The sequence below is a fragment of the Phaseolus vulgaris genome, chromosome 8 (genome assembly GCF_000499845.2).
Source record: "Phaseolus vulgaris cultivar G19833 chromosome 8, P. vulgaris v2.0, whole genome shotgun sequence".
NCBI lineage: Eukaryota > Viridiplantae > Streptophyta > Magnoliopsida > Fabales > Fabaceae > Phaseolus > Phaseolus vulgaris.
The window spans coordinates 62,627,526-62,646,772 of record NC_023752.2 but is presented as its reverse complement, the minus strand read 5'-3'; the positions used below and the strand labels follow the sequence as shown (position 1 = coordinate 62,646,772).

The window sequence follows — 19,247 nt, the reverse complement described above, 5'->3', positions numbered from 1 at the left end:
ATCAGTTTCATGCAAAAGATGAAAAAAATACACAATAACAGGACCCTCTGCAGTTATTTATAATTAAAAGGGTTCATGATTAAGATACCATGGAAAATTATTGTGTAGTTGAAGATAACTTTTGTTTTAATGCAATTGAATATTATTATTTCATCATATTCAAATTGATGATGACAATAGACAGACATTGATCCAAAATGGTATAGAACACAAGTCAACTACTGTTGAATAAAATAAGAATGAAATGAATGGAGGTAGATCTCACCTTAACTCACCTAACCTCAAATTGCAGACATTTCAAAGGTGGAATTCAAAGACAATAGAAGCAGATGAAGACACCAATTTTGTTGTATAAAAGGGAGACCACCACCCCAGTAGTTCCATCAACTGCAACAAGTAGTGTTACATTACACTAAAACTACAAAAAACTATACTAGTAAATTAGCACTTGCTACAATGGTTGCTGTTGAAATCCCCACAGTGGTGCTGCCAAATTCCTCTTCCCAGCAGAGGGTGCCAGTGGTTGGAATGGGGTCTGCACCAGATTTCACTTGTAAGAAAGACACAAAAGAGGCAATCATTGAGGCCATAAAGCAGGGTTACAGACACTTTGACACTGCTGCTGCTTATGGCTCTGAGCAAGCTCTTGGAGAAGCTCTCAAAGAAGCAGTAGACCTTGGCCTTGTCTCTCGTCAAGATCTCTTTGTCACTTCCAAACTTTGGGTCACTGACAATCATCCTCATCTTGTTGTTTCAGCCTTGCGCAAATCACTCAGGTCATTCAACTCAATTTATGTCCATTTTTAAAAAACTGCATGTTTGATATCGAGTAAAGATTTGAACATTTCGTATTATATAAATTTTTTTGTATTATATAAATGCAAACTTTACTTTATAAACCAGTTTTATGATATTGAGTTAAGCTTAAAGATTGTTCCGTAATACGGTAGCAGAACCATTTTGAATTTATCTTAATGATAATTTGTTAGACTTATCAAGTTATGAAATTGAATTAGACTTAAAATTCACTTTTTAATACTTAATAATAATAAGCAGCAAGTGGGTATAAATTATGAAAATATAAAAAAATATACTGATAAAATGAATTAAATCCTAAACCCTAAACTATAACAAAAGTTTATATCCTAAACCCTAAACTATAACAAAAGTTTATGTAGATAATTTAACTAGTAACTTGTTTTGCTTCAGATTAACATGCTTTTCAAATACCATAGACAATTTGACCAACACTAACTTTTTGGTGTGCAGAACTCTTCAACTAGAGTATCTTGATCTCTATCTCATTCACTGGCCCATCAGTTCTCAGCCTGGGAAATTCTCATTTCCAATTGAGGTTGAAGATCTCTTGCCTTTTGATGTGAAGGGTGTGTGGGAAGCCATGGAAGAGTGCCAAAAACTTGGCCTTACACGAGCTATTGGTGTTAGCAACTTTTCTGTGAAGAAACTTGAGAATTTGTTGTCTGTTGCTACCATCCTTCCTGTGGTGAATCAAGTAATAATCTTGTTTGTGTTGTTTTAGTTTTCATTTGTTTATGTGAATTGTTCCTGATAAGATGAATTAATATTTATTTGTAATTCAACAACTATTTCAGGTGGAGATGAATCTTGCATGGCAACAGAAGAAGCTGAGAGAGTTCTGCAATGCAAATGGGATAGTGATAACTGCATTCTCTCCTCTGAGGAAAGGTGCAAGCAAGGGTCCAAATGAAGTGATGGAGAATGATGTTCTGAAAGAGATTGCAGATGCTCATGGAAAGTCCATAGCTCAAATTTGTCTGAGATGGTTGTATGAAGAAGGAGTGACTTTCGTGCCTAAGAGCTATGATAAGGGAAGGATGAATCAAAATCTGCAGATATTTAACTGGACATTGACAGAGGAAGATCATAACAAAATAAGTCAAATCAATCAGAATCGTTTAATAAATGGACCTACCAAACCACAACTCAATGATCTCTGGGATGATGAAATATAAACTACATATTATTGTTCTTGTTGTTTGAAATATGTAATAATTTGCACTTTGTAATCCATGTCTGTGGGACCTAAAATGAAGAACTTTCCAACAATCTCAATGTACTTGTGTTTTGAGGTTAAAATAATTGATTATACTTCTTATTTTATGTTGCATAATTTATTCTCTCCTATTTATTCCCTACTGTCTCCTCATTTAATGTATTTATTTTTGTTGTTGATAAAAAAAATTCTCTCTTATTCATTTAATTTCTTATCAAGCTAAAATGTATTAATTAAATATATTATTTAGAAAAACAAATAAATAAAAAAAGAAGATAGCAAAAATAATACACATCAAATGGTTATTTAAATTTATTAAATTATTGGAGTACGAGATTATGATTGATCTATCCTTTGACACGCGTCCAAGGTGGGACATCACCCACGTGTCTCCCACCATTGAAGAGGAAATAGTAACCGTTAGATTTGTTTGTTCCAAAAAAATCAATGTTCTATGCAGAATTAATCATCGAAATGGAAAATATGGATCAACTTCCTCCTAAATTTTCTCGATCCATCTTCCTCGTCAACACTGGTAAGTGGAGGTGTTTAAAATCAAATCAAATTGTTTTGAAAAGATGACCAAAATCCAAAAATCATATATTTTTAATTATGGCGTGGTTTGATTTTCAGTTTATATTGTGAAAACTAAACCAAACTGTACACTATGCTTATATGGAATTAGTTACAATTTTATGTTTTAGTTAAATTATAAGTAAAATTAATATATAATATATAATATAAAAACAAAAAACTCAATCTTCTCTTATACTATTGAATCATCAGATTGAATTTAGAATCCAATAAACGATCATATCAAAAATTCAAACCAAAAAATCTAATGTAATTTATAATGGTATAGTTTCATATATTTCAGGCTTGCAAACGATACTAACATTTGGCTTGTGTTAATATTTTCCTAAAAAATTGGCACGTAATTTGAAATTTAGAATACACAATCCCCAATTTATTCCATTTCAAAACTCAGTTGTATGACATCAGGTCATTGTAGAAATTCATTAGACAACAGACAACAGACAACAACAAAACCGTATCCCATCCATACTTATCACTTGGCATACAGACAAAATTAATTAATGTGATTTAGCGGCATCTCATGATTGCCATACAAGACCAAGATAAAAAAAAAATGCACAAATCTCATGAATCATATGCAGATAAAAAACCTGCCTTGCAGACACATCGAAGTTCTATTTTCTCTTGGACTTATATCTGACAGTAAATGGTAAATTGTGGAATTACGTAGATATCTCTGAGAGGTAGGTGGTAAAAAGATCCACTGCATCCTGCAAGTGACCAGAGCGTTGGTCTTCTGGAATGGGAGCACTGAAAGCAGTGTCAAAGCAGTTAAATTGCTCATCACGGGTTGCACCCTCACCTACAGCTGATAGCAGCAAATCACATATCTCGCCTGCCATTCTTGAATACACCACCCTACAAAATCAGTAGAAAACGTGAATATGGCAAACAAAACGGGTCTCTTAATGGATGGTCAATCACACGGTAAATACGGTCAGCTAATAAAATAGTGTCAAAAATACAGGTGCTGAATTTGATTGGGTTAAAGACGTGGCTTGAATGATGTAAAACTAGCTTCAATAACACTAGCAACTAGAGTAAAACTGCAAATATATTACTGTGTTATCATATTTTGTTTCTTAATCTTTATAAGTTTGGTGGCCAACAAAAAAACAGTTTTGGATACGTATATTAGTCAATCTATAAAATTAGAAACAGAGCTGTACGAACTAAAAACAGGTAAAGAAGCAGTTACTGCAAACATTTTTCCATGCACCGAAAGGAAAACGTATATACCTTGCATCAACAGGTAGTCTGCCACCCCAAACGTTCAGGGATTCATTTAGCTGACTGACAAAATCCTGACAAGCAGCATTTTTACTTTCAAGAGAATCCTGAAACAAGAAATTATACGATTTTAATTGGGTCCTAATCTCTAGAAATTGAGACCACAATGTGAATATTCCCTCTCCTGATCTAGCTAACAACATAACCAAATACAAATAGAAAATATGACAAGCATGTCAACCTCTTCCATAACAACCTTGTTTCATGAACCATACTTAACACAGACAGGAAAAATTCACAACAGTTACCTAACTTCATAAATAATGTTTTAAAGCCTACTAGAAGATTGTCCCATGTAATGATTGCAATTAGAAGTATTTCAAATGACAGGGTAACAGGCATTATTGTCTTCTGAACCACTGTAGAAATTCATACCATTGCAATACATGGTTCAAGCTCAGGATCAAATAAATTAACTTTTAGTTACACTTTACAATCAAACTATGACAGAATCAAGTAACAACCATTATTCACATAAATGATGATGGGGATGATATTCACATACCAATTTGGTCATGGAATTGGTATCACCCTGAAGTGAGTTTCTCATCAAATAAAATGAAATATAAATTCCAGCTCCCAACTCCCAGTTTTCAATTTCCGATTTATGGTCCTCCATGGAAGTTGCTATACTCCATATCTCAGCATGTTTTGCTGCACAAGATATAAAATAAGTTATCATGATACACTTATCTGAAATTAAGAGGATTAAATACAATCATTTTCTGCTATTGAAAAGAAATACAGTAATAAAACAATTTCCATCAATTTTAAGTAGTGATGATACAGGAACGGGACCAACCACATCCTAATGAATTTTCATGTAGTTTTTGCAGAGTTTTTTTTTTTTGGTGAGAACAAATATTATTTCGTACTTCAAGGTTTTCCAGAGTTACAACTTTGTAATTCTAGGGTCAGATGATATCTGGGCCCTCTCTTACTGCTTTTTAGCTTTTATCCTGAGTCAATTGGTACGCAAACCAAATACAATAGCTATCAATCACACCAAGAAGCACAGCAGTATTAGATTAGGTGTTATTTATGCTTGAAGATTACATGTATGGATTACATGCTTCAAAGTGAAAACATTGTTTAAGAGGATGCTTGGAGAATCAAGACAACCCACGTGATCTTGTGGGTATTCCAGAAAGTAGCCTAGAGTTTGAAATTGTCTTAAAGCAGAACTGATTAAGAGTTCAGAAGGAAGACTGTTTCAATTTAATTGGTCAACAAATATACTGGTGTTTTAAAGGCCCATACCTTAGATGCCGAACCTCTTTTAAAGCATATAATTTAAAATGGAAAACCCATGACACAATTGGAGTATCATTTTTTATCAATTAGGAAGAACTGTCAGTGCAGCAATGACCTAATGGGCATTTATGTGAAGTTCAGATAATTGATAATTCTAGCCTTTGTATGATTCACAAAAGTTGCAAAAGATTATTAGTAAAAGCTCTAAACAAAATGCCAGAAGTAATCAGAAAAAAAAGACGAGTCATTTACAAGAATTTAGTAGTGCTTTTTACCAAGCAAGATACACACACAACTTACATTGCAAGAATAACCTATGAGCAACTGATGTTACAAAAATAGTATGAGCTTTCTGCCAATATGCACACTGAAGAAATTGCTCAAGGGCTTTTGAGTGATCCCCATTGTAATTATAATAAATTGCCTGCACCACCACAACAAAAACATTCAGAAAACAACAAGAGTCACTTAAAGAAATACAAAACCTTTCAACATTTAAAGCATTAGCATAATCCATTAATCAGTAAAGAATACCAGGACAATGATTTCATTCAGTTTTAGTCATATATTGATCATAACAAGTGCCCGTATGAATCTAATAAACAGTTTTTGTCCTTTAACAAATATAAATCCTATAGGTTCTAAAACTCTAGCCAAGTGAAAATGTCATATATATACAAAGTGAATTAATAATATCATCAGAATATGCAGTATGCTTGCATAATGGAGCAAGAAGGGATGGAATAATAATATAGGAACAGGATGAAACTCCAAATCTCCAATACCCTTTGAGTTCCCTACCATTCCACCTTAATTTTCGGGGAACACAAATTGTGTTATTTTGGAGAAATGATGGGAATGGTACCCTGATGTACTGTTCCACTCCAATCAGATTTTAAACTCCCACAAACACGAACTTATTCTCTTTCACCTAATCCTTTAGATTCCCATCATTATCTATCATCCAAACATAGTACAAGAGATAGGTGAAATTGAAAGGGCACTGCAACACATTATGCATGCACGCCACCACTGCTAATTCTTCATTTGTAAAATAATAAAGAAATAAGAAAATATGGTACATACCAAAGCCTCGTGCATCCAGTCTGTGGGAATGCCCAAGTCCTCAATGAACTGTTGCTGAGATTCGTCTGAACTCCAAGTTTCACAGTATTGGAACAATATTTCCCTAATCAAATTTACATGAAGATATGGATAATCTTCCCGAAGGGGCAAGTGAAGGACCACATATATGGCCCAATGACATTTTCCTAAGCACAATAGCTGAGACACAAATGACATGTCTAGAATATGAAGATCGTTAGAACTGATAACACCCACAGCTTCCAAGACTGCACGTTGATGCCAAATCATATGATAATCAAGTGGATCTGGGGAGGAAGAGAATGCACTAAACATAGCCTTCAGAAAGCTGAATTTTGTCTCTTCATTAGCATGAAGAAGCATTAGATAAAATGAAATGTCAAAGTGCTTATCCGAGTTCCAACTGATAGTCTCTTCTAATGTTCCTTCATCAATAAAAAGGGGAACAGGATATGGAGCTGTTCCTTCATCAAGAAAATGCTTGTAAGTCTGAAAAGCAATGGGTAACGAAGTGTTTGGTGGTAATTTGTACCACATTAATAAACCTACGAACCTCCTCCAGTCAATTTTGACATCATGCAATGCATCATGAATATTCCCTGCAAGCAATTCATAGAGTCTCAATCTGTCCTCTTCAATAAAACTAAAATCCAGCCCTTTACTTCTCCAAACATCAAGTTGTCTTGCTATATCAGAGCGATTCACAGTAGAACCACCAGCCTCACTTAATAAACAAGCCAATCTCACATCTCCTTTGGACACAGCCAGTTGTACTGCCTCATCCAGTTGCCTCCCAGTCAAGAGTACAAAAATATGTTGCAGATAATCAGAATCATTTAGAGAGCTTATTTGATTTTGAACATGATAGGAAACACTCTCTCGCAACCAATAACTAAACTCTGCCCTCCTTATTAGAGGGAGAGCTTCTCGGTCAACATCTTGAGAAATTTCCTTCATATCCTGCATCATATCTTCCTCATTGTCAGCACCCAAAGATTCTACTTGACCTTTTTCTTCTCTATCAGAAAAAAGAACTCTAATTAATTCCCAGGTCATTACTTGGTGCGTCAGACCCAAACGAGTAGAGGAAGATAACCCAGGAACACTCAGTTGGCTTTCAATAAGATCACAGTACTGACGAGAAATCTCAGACAGGATCGTTCGATTAGCTTCAAGCTTTTGAAGTTTCAACCTGCAGGGACCAATTTCAACTTCTTTCATCACATGGTTCATTCCTTTGTGAAACTCTAATGGAGATACCAAAGCATGTTCAATAAGTTCCTCACTCACTTTTTTATTTTCATCCCTGACCACATTATCAAAAGCAACTTTCTCCAAATTGACAACAGATGATAACAGCCTGTGATCACCATTGCTTCCTACAGGTGCACCAGAGTGCACAAGAATGCCATTGGGTCCCCACCCAACTCGAAATGACTTACCCATAAATAAGCCAGCATCAACTATATTGTGAGCATAGTTTCCAGATACTGGAGTTTCATGTTTGAGATCTAGATTAAAACCTTGCGATTTAACTGTCCTAAGAGGCATGCCCTTATGCTGCTGAACCATCAAAATGCCTCCAGGAGAATTTGAATCAAAATTACCATGTTTATACTCAAGTAATGGAAATGGAGTTTTTCTTGCAACTGGTGGGGTGGACCGATGGTTAACTACTTGAGCAGAACTTTGTAAAGGCCGTACATACTGCTTGTCAGAAGATGATTTGCGACTTAAGTCTTCTACCTCTTCATCATCTGGAAACATCAATAATCTCATTTCTCGCATTTTAACAGGATCAAGCCTAAGATGAGAAGGAAGAGAATGAGAAAGCTCAACTTCATTGGTATTTGATGGCGATTCTTTCTCAACATCATACACCTCAGCATCATCCATAACGATGTCCTCCTCATCATCATCTCCAAACCCAAATCTGCTGAAGTGTTCAACTAAAAATTTCCACTCACCAGTCACTAAATCAAAGGAAATAAATTGCGCTTCCTGTCTCTCTGTAATTTGTTTTAATTTGTTAACTATAACAGCTTCCTTCCCCTCCTTAGACTTCAGTATTTCACCGTCCACTACCAAAACCACTTCAGCTGCCTTGTTAAGGCCCTGACCAACTGCAGGCTTATCATTTTCATCACTGTATACAACTATCTCGTGCCTACGAAACTTCACAATTTCATCTATACGTAACCCCCTCACATCAGTTTCATTAAGATACCTGACATATCCATAGCCAAATCTTCCAACAGTGAAATCAGAAACACGGCCGCAATAACCAGGTTCCACAAGCTCCCTGGCCACCAATTCCTTCAGAGATGGTTTAGTATAATAACCGCTCGAGTTCAAGATAGGCAAAAAAGCTTCAGTTTCTGTCATGACATCAACGGACGGAGCAATGCAGCCTTTGTAAACCCTTCTTCTCTTACAAGTATGCAGACCAAATGAATCAGTGACACCTCCAACGTCACATTCCATCACAAACTCAGGTCAAAGCAAAATCTACACATTGAAATTTGAACGCAATTCCCTGCCGTATTCTCTACACCAAAAAAAAAAAAAAAAAGATAGAATAAGCACACTGCAAGGTGAACTGAATATGCCATGTGAAACCATCCCGAAGCAAGCAAATAATAGCAGAAAAAGTATGAATTATACAGGTATCAATCAATTTACCTACCTCTTAGGTTAACTTCCAAAACGTATCAGAAGATATAGAAGAAAAGAAAATATGCAATTCAGCTACACTACACAACAGAGGTATTCACATTTGATGAATAAATTTGAATTTAAGAACATGAAAAACACGGATTGTTTGATTCAGCAGCTATCTAGATCAACCTTAGTGAAAGTGCGGCACAGCATGTAGAAGCGAAGAAACAGAACGAAAGGAAAAACCTAATGGAGTTAAGCAACGCGTCGCTGTGAGCACAGTGCGCAAAGAAAAAGAGAGAAAAAAAAATGAAGAAGAGTGAAGTTGAGTTACTCTGAGATGAACTCACGTTGCAGTAGGAGCAGTAGTCAGCAGCAACCACGCCTGAGAGGGGAGAGAGGGAGTGGTTTAGCGGGATTGGGATGGAAAATTCAAGTTGGGCCTAGTTTTAATATTGTTAAGAATACCTTGGGCTTTCTTTCTGCACCTCCACGCGTTTCTTCCTGCACCTCAACGCTTTTCTTCCTGCACCCCATGCCTCAAGAGTATCTAAATTACCTTTGATATTTTTTATTGTTTTTTTAAATTTAAAATATGAAGCCTTTTACACTCTCTCCAGTTCCTATTTTACTCTCCTCCTTCTTCAAATTTATAGATAAAATATATTGACATAATAGAAATATTTGGGGTTTCTTTCTACACCTCCATGTGTTTCTTCTTACCATCCTCACATGTAATATATGTTCTAAAAAGTTTATTTTGAAATTTATATTTCAAAAAACTTGTTGTAGAATATATTTCATGCATTTTAAAATTTTTATTCTGAAAATTTTATTCATAAAAATCTTATTCTGTTTTGGAAGACGTGTCCCAAAATGTATATAATGAATTTCAATGTTTTAATAAAAAAATTTCTGGAACAGATAATCCAGAAGTCACTTTAAATAAGGGTAGAATAATAATTTTAAAAATTGTGGGGTGCAGGAAGTAAAAGGCGAATAATGGATGCAGGAAGAGTAGCCTACTATAAAGAAGATTGGGCCGTTATTGGGCCTAGGCTAATGAAATTTGCACCGCTAAAGGGTTGTTCTTCTCCTTCTTCACCTTCTGTTTCCTTTTCCTATAAACCCTCTGGAGTAGCAAAACCAGTGGCTGCTGCTGTGCATTCATTCGGTTGCGTTGCGTCGCGTCGTCTCTGAAACGAAAATGATTTCTGCGATATCGTGGGTGCCGAAAGGGATTTCGAGGTCGGAGCCTGTCGTCGCTGATCCTCCTAACGAAGAGGAAATTCAAGAACTCATAGCCAACCACAAAACCCCAAGGTCCTTTACGTTCCAACAAAATTATCAAATCTCATTCATATATAAACCCTAACATTCACTTTTTAATTTCATTTATGTACAGTGACGACAGTGACAATGAAGACGCCAACGACGAAGTGGTGGCGAAGGCATTAACGGTGGCGGATGCAGTTGGCAAAGCCTCCACCGGAAACTGTGACGATATAACCGCTGGCTTAAAGGAACTTGACATGGACCGTTACGATGAAGAAGACGAAGGTGTGTATCTTTCTATCATCATGTAACTCTATGCTCTTCTATGTGATTATTGATCCCTTGTATCCATGTTCCTACTATGCTTTGTTTAGGAGTTGAGTTATTCAGTTCCGGAATTGGTGATCTTTATTATCCGAGTAACGAAATGGATCCTTATATCAACGATGCGAAAGTAAGTTTCAACACTTGGTCGCTTTATGAGCATGGTATTTCTTATAACCGTACGTTGTTGTTATGCTTCAGGATGATGATTCCGATGAACTCGAAGACATGATTATTAATCCAACTGATTCTGTCATTGTTTATGCTAGTACTGAAGATGATGTGAGTCATCTTGAGGTGAGTTCAATGTTTTTTGGCAAGTGAAGTCGAGTCATGGTATATTACACTGACACTCCTCTACTCTGTTTACTGTTCAAAAGGTATATTTACCACACTTTGCTTTCTGTACTCCAGGTTTGGGTACTCGAGGATGCAGATTCCAATGAAAGGAACCTCTATTCTCACCATTGTATCCTTATTCCAGCGTTTCCACTCTGCACAGCTTGGCTCGATTGTCCTCTTAAAGGAGGAGAAAGAGGTTTAAACCATTGGTCCTTTGCACGATATCTCTCGTGTGTATATTTGTGTTGATCAAATTGTTTGATTTTTTGTTTTGTGCAATTCAACTTTTCCCCTTCCCCAGTTTACAACACTTACTTGAATTGAAGGACTTCTAGAAAAGTGAAAATATAAAAAGTCTGAAGAAAAACTTGTAAACCATCTTAATTATACGATTTGATGATTCTACCTCCATTTTAGCATGCTGAAAACATGAACAGTTCATATTTCATCCAAAGGTGAATTGAATAAGTTGTAGTTAAACGTTAAATTTCATCACAAAATAGTGAGAAGTTATGTTAACTTCTCTTGTGTGGCTATTAAGTTTTTTTTTCAAGGTTTGGATTACCCGAAATCACCACCTTTTGTGATTTCTGATTAGAAATACTAGAAACCTGTTTGATATCTTTTTATTTATTTATTAATATGAGCTTAATATAATTTCATTGTGGTCACAGGAAACTTCATAGCTGTGGGTTCAATGGAACCTTCCATAGAAATTTGGGACCTTGACGTTGTAGGTGCATTGAGTACATAAATTTAACTGTGCTGTCATTTACAAAAATAGAAATATTTTTTTGCCGGATGCCTTGTAATTTTCCATTGTTCTCAGATTGATGCGGTGCAGCCATGTGTGGTTTTGGGTGGATTTAAAGAGAAAAAGAAAAAGGGAAAAAAGGTTTGTTCTACATTCTTGTTAATTTCAATCCCCTTAGAATCACGTGATTACCAAAGTTTGTGCTTTCAAGTCATTGTTGATATTCCAAGCCTTAGCAATTCATTGCGTGTGTAATGGTTTTCATAAAACTTAATTGACTATGTCTTTTTGTGATTCATGAATTTTATAACTTTTATTGGGGATTGTGAATAGCCTTTAGTAGGATTGAAATTACAGAGGTCTTTGTGCATACGAGGATTGAAGCAACAACTGTCAATCCATATTTTTGCCTTGGATCTGATAGAAAACCCTTTTTATCATTATTTTCTTTTAAAGTTCACATTTTTTAATCAAATATGTTTGGCCATTTCTTATTGAAATCTAATTTCCAGCTTTCATAAGCATTTCATTTTCTTATTCTTTAAACTGTTTTGTCAGCAGAAATCAATCAAATACAAAGATGGCAGTCATACTGACTCGGTACTTGGTCTTGCTTGGAACAAGGTGTACAGGTTTGTAGAATTAAAACTGAATTCTGCTTTTGTCTCCTTTGCTTGATGCTTTCTTGTATCTGTGTGTGTGTATAGAGAGAGAGAGAGATTAAGTTGCTTCAAGAATGTCTCAAAAGAACTACTCTTCATCCTCACTATTTGTTGAATCTAACAGTTAAAGGTGAGTTACTTGTTAAAACCATTATTTAAGCAAACTAAAGGGTGAGGATGGGGGATAACTCTCTTAGATATACGCTTGGAATAACTTGATCCTTTCTTATATATACACTCACACACACACATCTATGTATTTTTTTTACTCATCTTTGATACCTCTTTTGACATTTATTCTTTAAAAAAGGAATATACTAGCGAGTGCCAGTGCTGACAAGCAAGTAAAGATTTGGGATGTGGTTACTGGGAAGTGTGATATCACAATGGAGCATCACTCGGACAAGGCAAGAAATTAGCTAGAATATAATTTATTTTTTATCATAAGGTCAATACATTTTATCGATGGAATGACCTTTTGTTCTTCATGCTGACACACTCTTGTGTAATTATAATATAATATAGAACTTTATGATTTAAATCATTATGTACTAAGATGAAACAATTATGATATTATAGAACTTTGAATTAAACAATTTATTCAAAGCAGATATTTGTAGGTACGAAAATTTTTTATAAGTCTTTCCCGTTGCTTTCTTGATCAATGCTCCCCATTTTGTTCGCAAGGGAAGAAATTTGTCTCTTAGTTGAATCATTGAATGCACTTTTTTTAATCGCTAGTTACTACTTTAAAATGAGTCAATACATTTCCTGATGTCTATTATTTATCTCTTGTTCATTTATCATTATAGGTTCAAGCAGTTGATTGGAATCATCATGCACCACAGGTTCTTCTTAGTGGTTCGTTTGATCATACTGTCGTCTTGGTAATTATCCAATATTCCTCGGTTACTCAGCATTTCTCTATTTTCCTCTGCCGTTGATTGCTTATTATACTGTGATCTTTGGTTGTATAGTTATGTGCTGAAGGAGGGCATTGTATCTGAACCTTGAAATTTGGTTCTTTCGTTCAAAATTTGTTTAGCTACATAACGTTTATATCTATTACATTTTCAGAAAGATGGAAGGATACCAACACATTCTGGCTATAAGTGGTCAGTCACAGCAGATGTAGAGAGCTTGGCATGGGATCCGCACACTGAGCACTCTTTTGTGGTGTGTTAATAGTTATTTCTAAGGCCGGAGTACTAACATTACATCTTTTTTATAAAACATGTTTTTGATAAAAAACATACGAGCTCTTTTTTGCATTTTTGATAAAATATTTGCTAACATTCTTTAGCTACTAACTTTCAAGTGTGTGTGTATGATTATTTAATTTATATTAACCAAAAAAGGGTTTTGGGGGTGGAAGAGGGGCCAATTCTTATTCTGTTGGATCAAATTTCAGTTTTTATGTTGCGGATGAACAAGTATTACTTAACTAATAGTGATTTAATTGTAATGTTAGGTGAGTCTTGAAGATGGTACTGTCAAGGGTTTTGATATTCGGGCGGCCAAATCTGATTCCTCATCCGACCTGAGTTCAACTTTTACACTTCATGCACATGACAAACCTGTTTCCTCAGTATCCTATAATCCATTAGCACCTAACGTATGTGTCTTTTTTAACATTTTGTTTTGGTGACCAATGATCATGTATTTTAGTTTAACTGTGCCATGTTGAACAACTTTTTCATGCAGCTTCTTGCCACTGGATCGACGGACAAAACGGTAATAATGAAGTCAATTTTGTTAGTGTCCTGTACACTTTGCTGATTGGAAATCCTCTTATCTAGCACCTATTATTTGTCACAGGTAAAACTTTGGGATTTGTCGAACAACCAACCCTCCTGCGTAGCATCTAAAGCTCCGAAAGCTGTACGCTTTTTTTTTTTCACTCTTTTCTGATGGGAAAGTTTCTATTAATCATAATATATATATTAATTTGGAACTGATGAGTTCTCCTTTTAATGGTGTTTGTTTAGGGGGCTATCTTTAAAATTTCTTTCTCAGAGGACAATCCCTTCTTGTTGGCTATAGGAGGCTCAAAGGGTAAATTGGAAGTAAGTGAAAAGGGGCGATGAACAATACTTTCTTGCATATTTTTTTCTCTGATTCTGTGTGAAATAACTGTTGTAACTTATGATATGTAGTTATGGGACACCTTTTCTGAGTCTGGCGTCTCTCGAAAATACGGCAACTACAAAAACAATAGATCGCAGTCTGGGACTTAAGATCATGTTGAGTTTGTCTTCCTTCATCTACTGCTCAAGCTATGTTGCACAAATCAATTTTGGGATTCACTGCAAGAAGTGTTCTTATATTTTATATTATTGTTTTTTGTACCCTAGTAACATGATTTGAACTAACCGATATGAATGGGTTCGATGTAATTTTATTAATTGATTCCAACACTTCATTGTTTTTAGTTTGAAGTTTTTTTGTCGTTGTTGAGAAAAGCCCAATAGAAATTACAAAGACATGCTATGTTTTACTTTTCGTTTTGATAATGTACATATAAATTATCGTTTATGCAAATTCTTGCGATGAAATAATATTGGATTGAATGTTCGCATTTGCATAATGACATATTATAGGTTAAAAAAGTAATTAACATTTGTTATGTTTAAAAATAACATTAACAGAGACACAACAAAAATTCTTATAAAAATAGCAACTAAAAGGAAAGTTTATATAAAATAAAAAACTGTATATGATTTAATGACTTAATATTTAATTAAAATATATAATCTAGTAGTCCCTTTAATTTTTACATATATTTTAATTTTTTTTATGAATTTAAATAAAAGAAATAAATTTCTTTGACATTCTGTCGGAAAAATAAGGTGATTCTTTATTATTTTCTTTAGTAATTGATCAAATTTATAAAATTTGGTACTTTGAGAGCGTGGCCTCATCTTTCTCTTTTCTATAAATTTACTTTTCACATGTTAGCCCTTTATTGAACATTTGATGTACACTTTTAAAAAAACTCCAAACTTATTGTAACTGAAATATTCAGTTATAAGTTTTTAATGCTTTCGTTTTATTTGTTCAATCAATATTATCTGTAAACCTCTCGTTAGTACGTTAATGACTTTTTTTTTCATTATTATCTAAACATACGTTATATTTTCTTAGGCCATTGAACATTATATTTTACGAGTGAGCAGATTAATCTTATTCCAAATTTTCTTAATTGAATTATCTTAATAATTTATGTCAATATCTTTTAAATCTTAATGAATACTGCAATTATAATCTTAAATAATTGTTTCTGGTAAGTTCAACATCTATTTTTGAGACAAATTGTTACTTCTCGATACATTTTTTTTTAAAAACAATGTCAACATTATGTCAACCCAATTCTCTTAAGCTGAACATTTAGGAGCTTTCCCTGTAATTTTGGGTTTGACATTAACACATTTAGCAACTATGGGAGCTCCATTGTATGTAAGAGAAACCTCACTTAGTTCCACACCCTCACATGGTACACTTCTGCTACATATAAGAGTTACTCCTTCCTTGCTTCTTGAAGTGCCCTTAATATTCTTGAAGGTAACCTTGCTTATCTTTATTTTTGATGGATTCTAAGTCATTGCAACCATACACACACAAATCAAAAAGACACTAAAAGATCAGTGACTTAATTCAAATAATATCAATTCTAGTATGACAACAACACAAATGGTAATGAATAAAGACATCTAAACTAACTTTTGATTAAAAAATATGTACCTCTTTTGAGCATTGATTCCAAGGACAATACTCCTGGTCTATGATCACTGGATGCAAGACATTAACCATAGTAAAATCTTCAAAATGCATGTTAGTAACAGTAGTAACCACTGCAGTGTTAGGCCAAGTTTTGATCCTTACACCATTATCTGTTCCTGTCATAGTGCAGTTCTTGACTAAAAGATTTTCCACAGGCTCTTCTCCTGCATACTTGCCAAGGCTTCCAACACTGATGCCATGACCAGGTCCACACTTCACATTTTTGATGATTACTTCTCTACTTCCATCCCCCAATGAAACACAGTCATCTCCAGTAGCAATGTTGGAGTTAAGAACTTTCACATTAGTTGATCTTCCAATGTGAATTCCATCAGTGTTGATGCTGGTTTCTGGAGCACTGATGTGGAAGTTATCAAATGTGAAGTTGTTGCATCCCAAAACATTCACATGAAAGTTTTTGCTGTCCTTAGAAGTTACACCTCGAACTATGGAATTGTTAAGAAAATTGAAGCCAAAATTCTGCATACATTTTAGTTACAAGAGACTCAACTCATTAGCATCATTTAGAAGAAAGCTAGTGCTAAAAATTTGAGAATAATTGGCATTGTACATGTTCATGTACAATTTATTTACCATGGAATTCCTCTTACAATTTTGGTGTGTTCTGCAGTTGTTATGCTTCCAAGCAATTGCACCTTTGCCATCAAAGGTACCTTTACCTGATTTTTTTTTTAATAAATAAAATAAAATCAAGTATTTTATGGCTGTCCAAACCCTTATACAAATAATCTTAACACAAACTTCTTATCTCCAAACCAGTGGAGGATCCAATAAACATTACAAGATATCAGTTACATTAACATACCATAACAAGATATACCTTTACCTGATAAGGTGAAGTGTCTAAACCCTTATACAAATAATCTCAACACAAACTTCTTATTTCCAAACCAATTGAGGATCCAACTGACATGACAACATATCAGTTACATTAACATGCCATATCAAAATATACCTTTACCTGATAAGGTGAAAGAGTCAACATATTCAATTTTGATCCATTCATAAGCATCCTTGAGTGCATAGGGATCAGCTGGTGCTTGAATTGTGCCATCAACCTGAATTTCAACAGAGGCTTTGCAAGGACCTTTCACATTTACTGCATTCATCTTGTATTCTCCACTTGATATAAGAATTTTGCTTGCACTTGTTGATGCACATGCTTCTTTCCAAGCTTTTGTGAAAGCCTTGAGACAACACAAATTTCAAATAAAAACTAGTAATAATAACATGGAATCTTCAATATCTTATAGCTAAATTTAGCAGTAGTGTTTTACCTGTGTTATATCTTTGTTTCTGCCAAATTTTTTAATATCAATGACTGTTGATTGAGCTGTGCAAGAAATAGTCAACAATAAGAATAAAACATTGGCTACCATGTTGTTGTTGTTGTTGCTGAACTCTGTTTCCTTGTATTCTTTACTTTTGACAGATGAATTTTGTTAAGGAAATTTGGGGAACACTATTTGTATTGCAAACTTCTAGTAATCTTGTTCTTGTAGTTCATCTCTGATTATAAATAACAATTAATTATAATTTAATGAACTTTTGTAACCTATATGCTCTGCATTTCTTGAACTTAAATAATTTAATGCTTCTGTAATGATATTATTATTATTATTAATATTAATATATAATAATAATATTATTATTACAGTTAAAAATAATAATAATGTTATTAATAATATTAATATTAATCTATAATATAATATATCAAGAAGATTCCTCTATGTTTATATTTTTTTCCAATTTTATCCTTTGTGATTATAAAATATGAAAAATTTGAATTTTAAAAAAAAACTAGAAAACGAATTTTAAGCAAAAATTTGAATTTGAAAAAAAAAACTAACAATATATAATATATAAAGAGAATTTCTCTCTTATATGTACACATTTCTTTTTCCAATTTTATTCTTTATGATATTAAAATATGACAAATTGAAAATTTAAAAAAATTTAGAAAACATAATTTTTTTAATATAAGAGATGAAAAAAATAATGAAAATACATTTATCATACATAATTTCTTCTGTATACCTATCATTCTATTCTTTTGTATTTACTATATAATAAAGATTAATCATTCAGACATTTGCCTACACAATAGTTAATTGTCATATTAGTTGTTATAATAATAATAATCTTTTATGCAAATCAAATTTTTTGCATTTATATAATTTTTATAATTTATTCAATTTTTTTTATCATAAATTATATATTATTAATTTATCATATATACATTAAATTAGTTTTTTAAAACTCAAAAAATTATGGAGAGGGAAGGCTCTAAATTATGTTTCTACTTAAATAATAAAAATTTACTCAATAATTTCATAAATACAAATATATGCATTAATAAAAAAAATTACTTTTTTAGTCTTCCACTTAAAACTTAAAGAAGGATTTATAATTACAAGAGCATAATATTGTAAATTCATATTTTCTTCTTTAGAACATATATACATAAAATATATGTTATAATTACTTTTGTAAATTTAAATATATTAATTATTTTTTTTTATAAATTTATAGTATAATAATGTGATTTGATTATGGACATGTCTTCTTAGCTGGGTGCAACATCATATGAGAGTATTTGTGTGATTTTTTTAATACAATATGGATCTAGAATAAAATTGCAAAAAATAGATTCAAAATAAAATTGCAGAAAAAATGACGAAATTTCAAAATTTTTGAAAAAGGATAGTCATGGTTTGCACAAAATTTTTGAAGTTTTTTCCAATAATAATTTATGAATATCGACAGAATTTGAAACAAAAACATGATAAATTTCAGGTCAACAAATGAGTATTCAACTAGGAAAAAAATCAAATAGTTTCACATACAAACAAATCTTTTTTGCTATACCAGTGATGAATAAAATATTTATTGTAAATCTTGTGGGACCAATTTGAAACTTAAATCTCATCCAAAACACAATAAACACAATAACGAATCTCTGGAAAAAATTTCAGACCAAAACACCAAAGGAATAAGGTGTAATACGTATGAGGCCGAGAGAGAACAAAACTAGTTTTTCGAGACCAATATGTCCTGAATTTTTTTCCCTACATCTCCTTTTGTGATTTGATTATGATCGTGCCTCCTTAGCTGGGTGCAAACAACATACGAAAGTACTTGTGTGAATTTT

At 33.4% G+C, this 19,247-nt stretch overlaps 4 protein-coding genes across 7 annotated transcripts; 2 read left to right on the top strand and 2 right to left on the bottom strand.

Moving 5' to 3' along the window:
- The first annotated feature begins 263 nt into the window (after positions 1–263).
- On the top strand, positions 264–2,152 carry LOC137826451 (NAD(P)H-dependent 6'-deoxychalcone synthase). The gene is made up of 3 exons (XM_068632419.1): positions 264–776; positions 1,270–1,513; positions 1,614–2,152. Exons 1-3 carry the CDS (start codon positions 457–459, stop codon positions 1,992–1,994), a joined length of 945 nt encoding a protein of 314 aa, XP_068488520.1. The 5' UTR covers positions 264–456; the 3' UTR covers positions 1,995–2,152.
- Positions 2,153–2,973: 821 nt separating this feature from the next.
- LOC137826450 (nuclear pore complex protein NUP96) lies at positions 2,974–9,363 on the bottom strand. Of its 4 annotated transcripts, none has more exons than XM_068632415.1 (6): positions 9,273–9,363; positions 6,263–8,828; positions 5,477–5,600; positions 4,428–4,576; positions 3,872–3,969; positions 2,974–3,490 (listed from the first exon to the last, which is right to left on the bottom strand). In XM_068632415.1, the coding sequence occupies exons 2-6, from the start codon at positions 8,762–8,764 to the stop codon at positions 3,295–3,297; spliced, it is 3,069 nt and encodes a 1,022-aa protein (XP_068488516.1). In that variant the 5' UTR covers positions 8,765–8,828; positions 9,273–9,363; the 3' UTR covers positions 2,974–3,294. The 4 variants fall into 4 exon arrangements, with proteins under 4 accessions (XP_068488516.1, XP_068488515.1, XP_068488517.1 ...); XM_068632414.1 differs by having other exon boundaries at positions 9,289–9,363; XM_068632416.1 differs by having other exon boundaries at positions 9,128–9,315.
- A 631-nt stretch (positions 9,364–9,994) lies between these two features.
- Positions 9,995–14,830, top strand: LOC137824098 (uncharacterized WD repeat-containing protein C17D11.16-like). Its single transcript, XM_068629555.1, has 16 exons — positions 9,995–10,261; positions 10,344–10,498; positions 10,588–10,667; positions 10,739–10,834; positions 10,952–11,075; positions 11,554–11,612; positions 11,709–11,774; positions 12,195–12,265; positions 12,606–12,702; positions 13,108–13,182; positions 13,373–13,471; positions 13,767–13,910; positions 14,000–14,029; positions 14,114–14,176; positions 14,284–14,361; positions 14,452–14,830. Exons 1-16 carry the CDS (start codon positions 10,146–10,148, stop codon positions 14,530–14,532), a joined length of 1,434 nt encoding a protein of 477 aa, XP_068485656.1. The 5' UTR covers positions 9,995–10,145; the 3' UTR covers positions 14,533–14,830.
- An 839-nt stretch (positions 14,831–15,669) lies between these two features.
- LOC137825459 (polygalacturonase-like) lies at positions 15,670–17,475 on the bottom strand. The gene is made up of 5 exons (XM_068631122.1): positions 17,374–17,475; positions 17,058–17,283; positions 16,670–16,755; positions 16,037–16,555; positions 15,670–15,888 (listed from the first exon to the last, which is right to left on the bottom strand). Exons 1-5 carry the CDS (start codon positions 17,473–17,475, stop codon positions 15,670–15,672), a joined length of 1,152 nt encoding a protein of 383 aa, XP_068487223.1.
- Between the last annotated feature and the right edge of the window lie 1,772 nt (positions 17,476–19,247).

Excerpts from the sequence above, each read along its gene's own strand:
- LOC137825459 (XM_068631122.1), bottom strand. The coding sequence starts at position 17,475 with ATGGTAGCCAATGTTTTATTCTTATTGTTGACTATTTCTTGCACAGCT. Across the intron at positions 17,284-17,373 it reads GAAACAAAGATATAACACAG|GCTTTCACAAAAGCTTGGAA; the intron begins GTAAAACACTAC and ends TGTTGTCTCAAG. Across the intron at positions 16,756-17,057 it reads TGACTCTTTCACCTTATCAG|GTAAAGGTACCTTTGATGGC; the intron begins GTAAAGGTATAT and ends AAAAAAAATCAG.
- LOC137826450 (XM_068632415.1), bottom strand. The coding sequence starts at position 8,764 with ATGGAATGTGACGTTGGAGGTGTCACTGATTCATTTGGTCTGCATACT. Across the intron at positions 5,601-6,262 it reads ACTGGATGCACGAGGCTTTG|GCAATTTATTATAATTACAA; the intron begins GTATGTACCATA and ends GTGGTGGTGCAG. Across the intron at positions 4,577-5,476 it reads TCATAGGTTATTCTTGCAAT|CAAAACATGCTGAGATATGG; the intron begins GTAAGTTGTGTG and ends TATCTTGTGCAG.
- LOC137826451 (XM_068632419.1), top strand. The coding sequence starts at position 457 with ATGGTTGCTGTTGAAATCCCCACAGTGGTGCTGCCAAATTCCTCTTCC. Across the intron at positions 777-1,269 it reads GCCTTGCGCAAATCACTCAG|AACTCTTCAACTAGAGTATC; the intron begins GTCATTCAACTC and ends TTTGGTGTGCAG. Across the intron at positions 1,514-1,613 it reads TCCTTCCTGTGGTGAATCAA|GTGGAGATGAATCTTGCATG; the intron begins GTAATAATCTTG and ends CAACTATTTCAG.
- LOC137824098 (XM_068629555.1), top strand. The coding sequence starts at position 10,146 with ATGATTTCTGCGATATCGTGGGTGCCGAAAGGGATTTCGAGGTCGGAG. Across the intron at positions 10,835-10,951 it reads ATGATGTGAGTCATCTTGAG|GTTTGGGTACTCGAGGATGC; the intron begins GTGAGTTCAATG and ends TCTGTACTCCAG. Across the intron at positions 13,911-13,999 it reads ATAATCCATTAGCACCTAAC|CTTCTTGCCACTGGATCGAC; the intron begins GTATGTGTCTTT and ends TTTTTCATGCAG.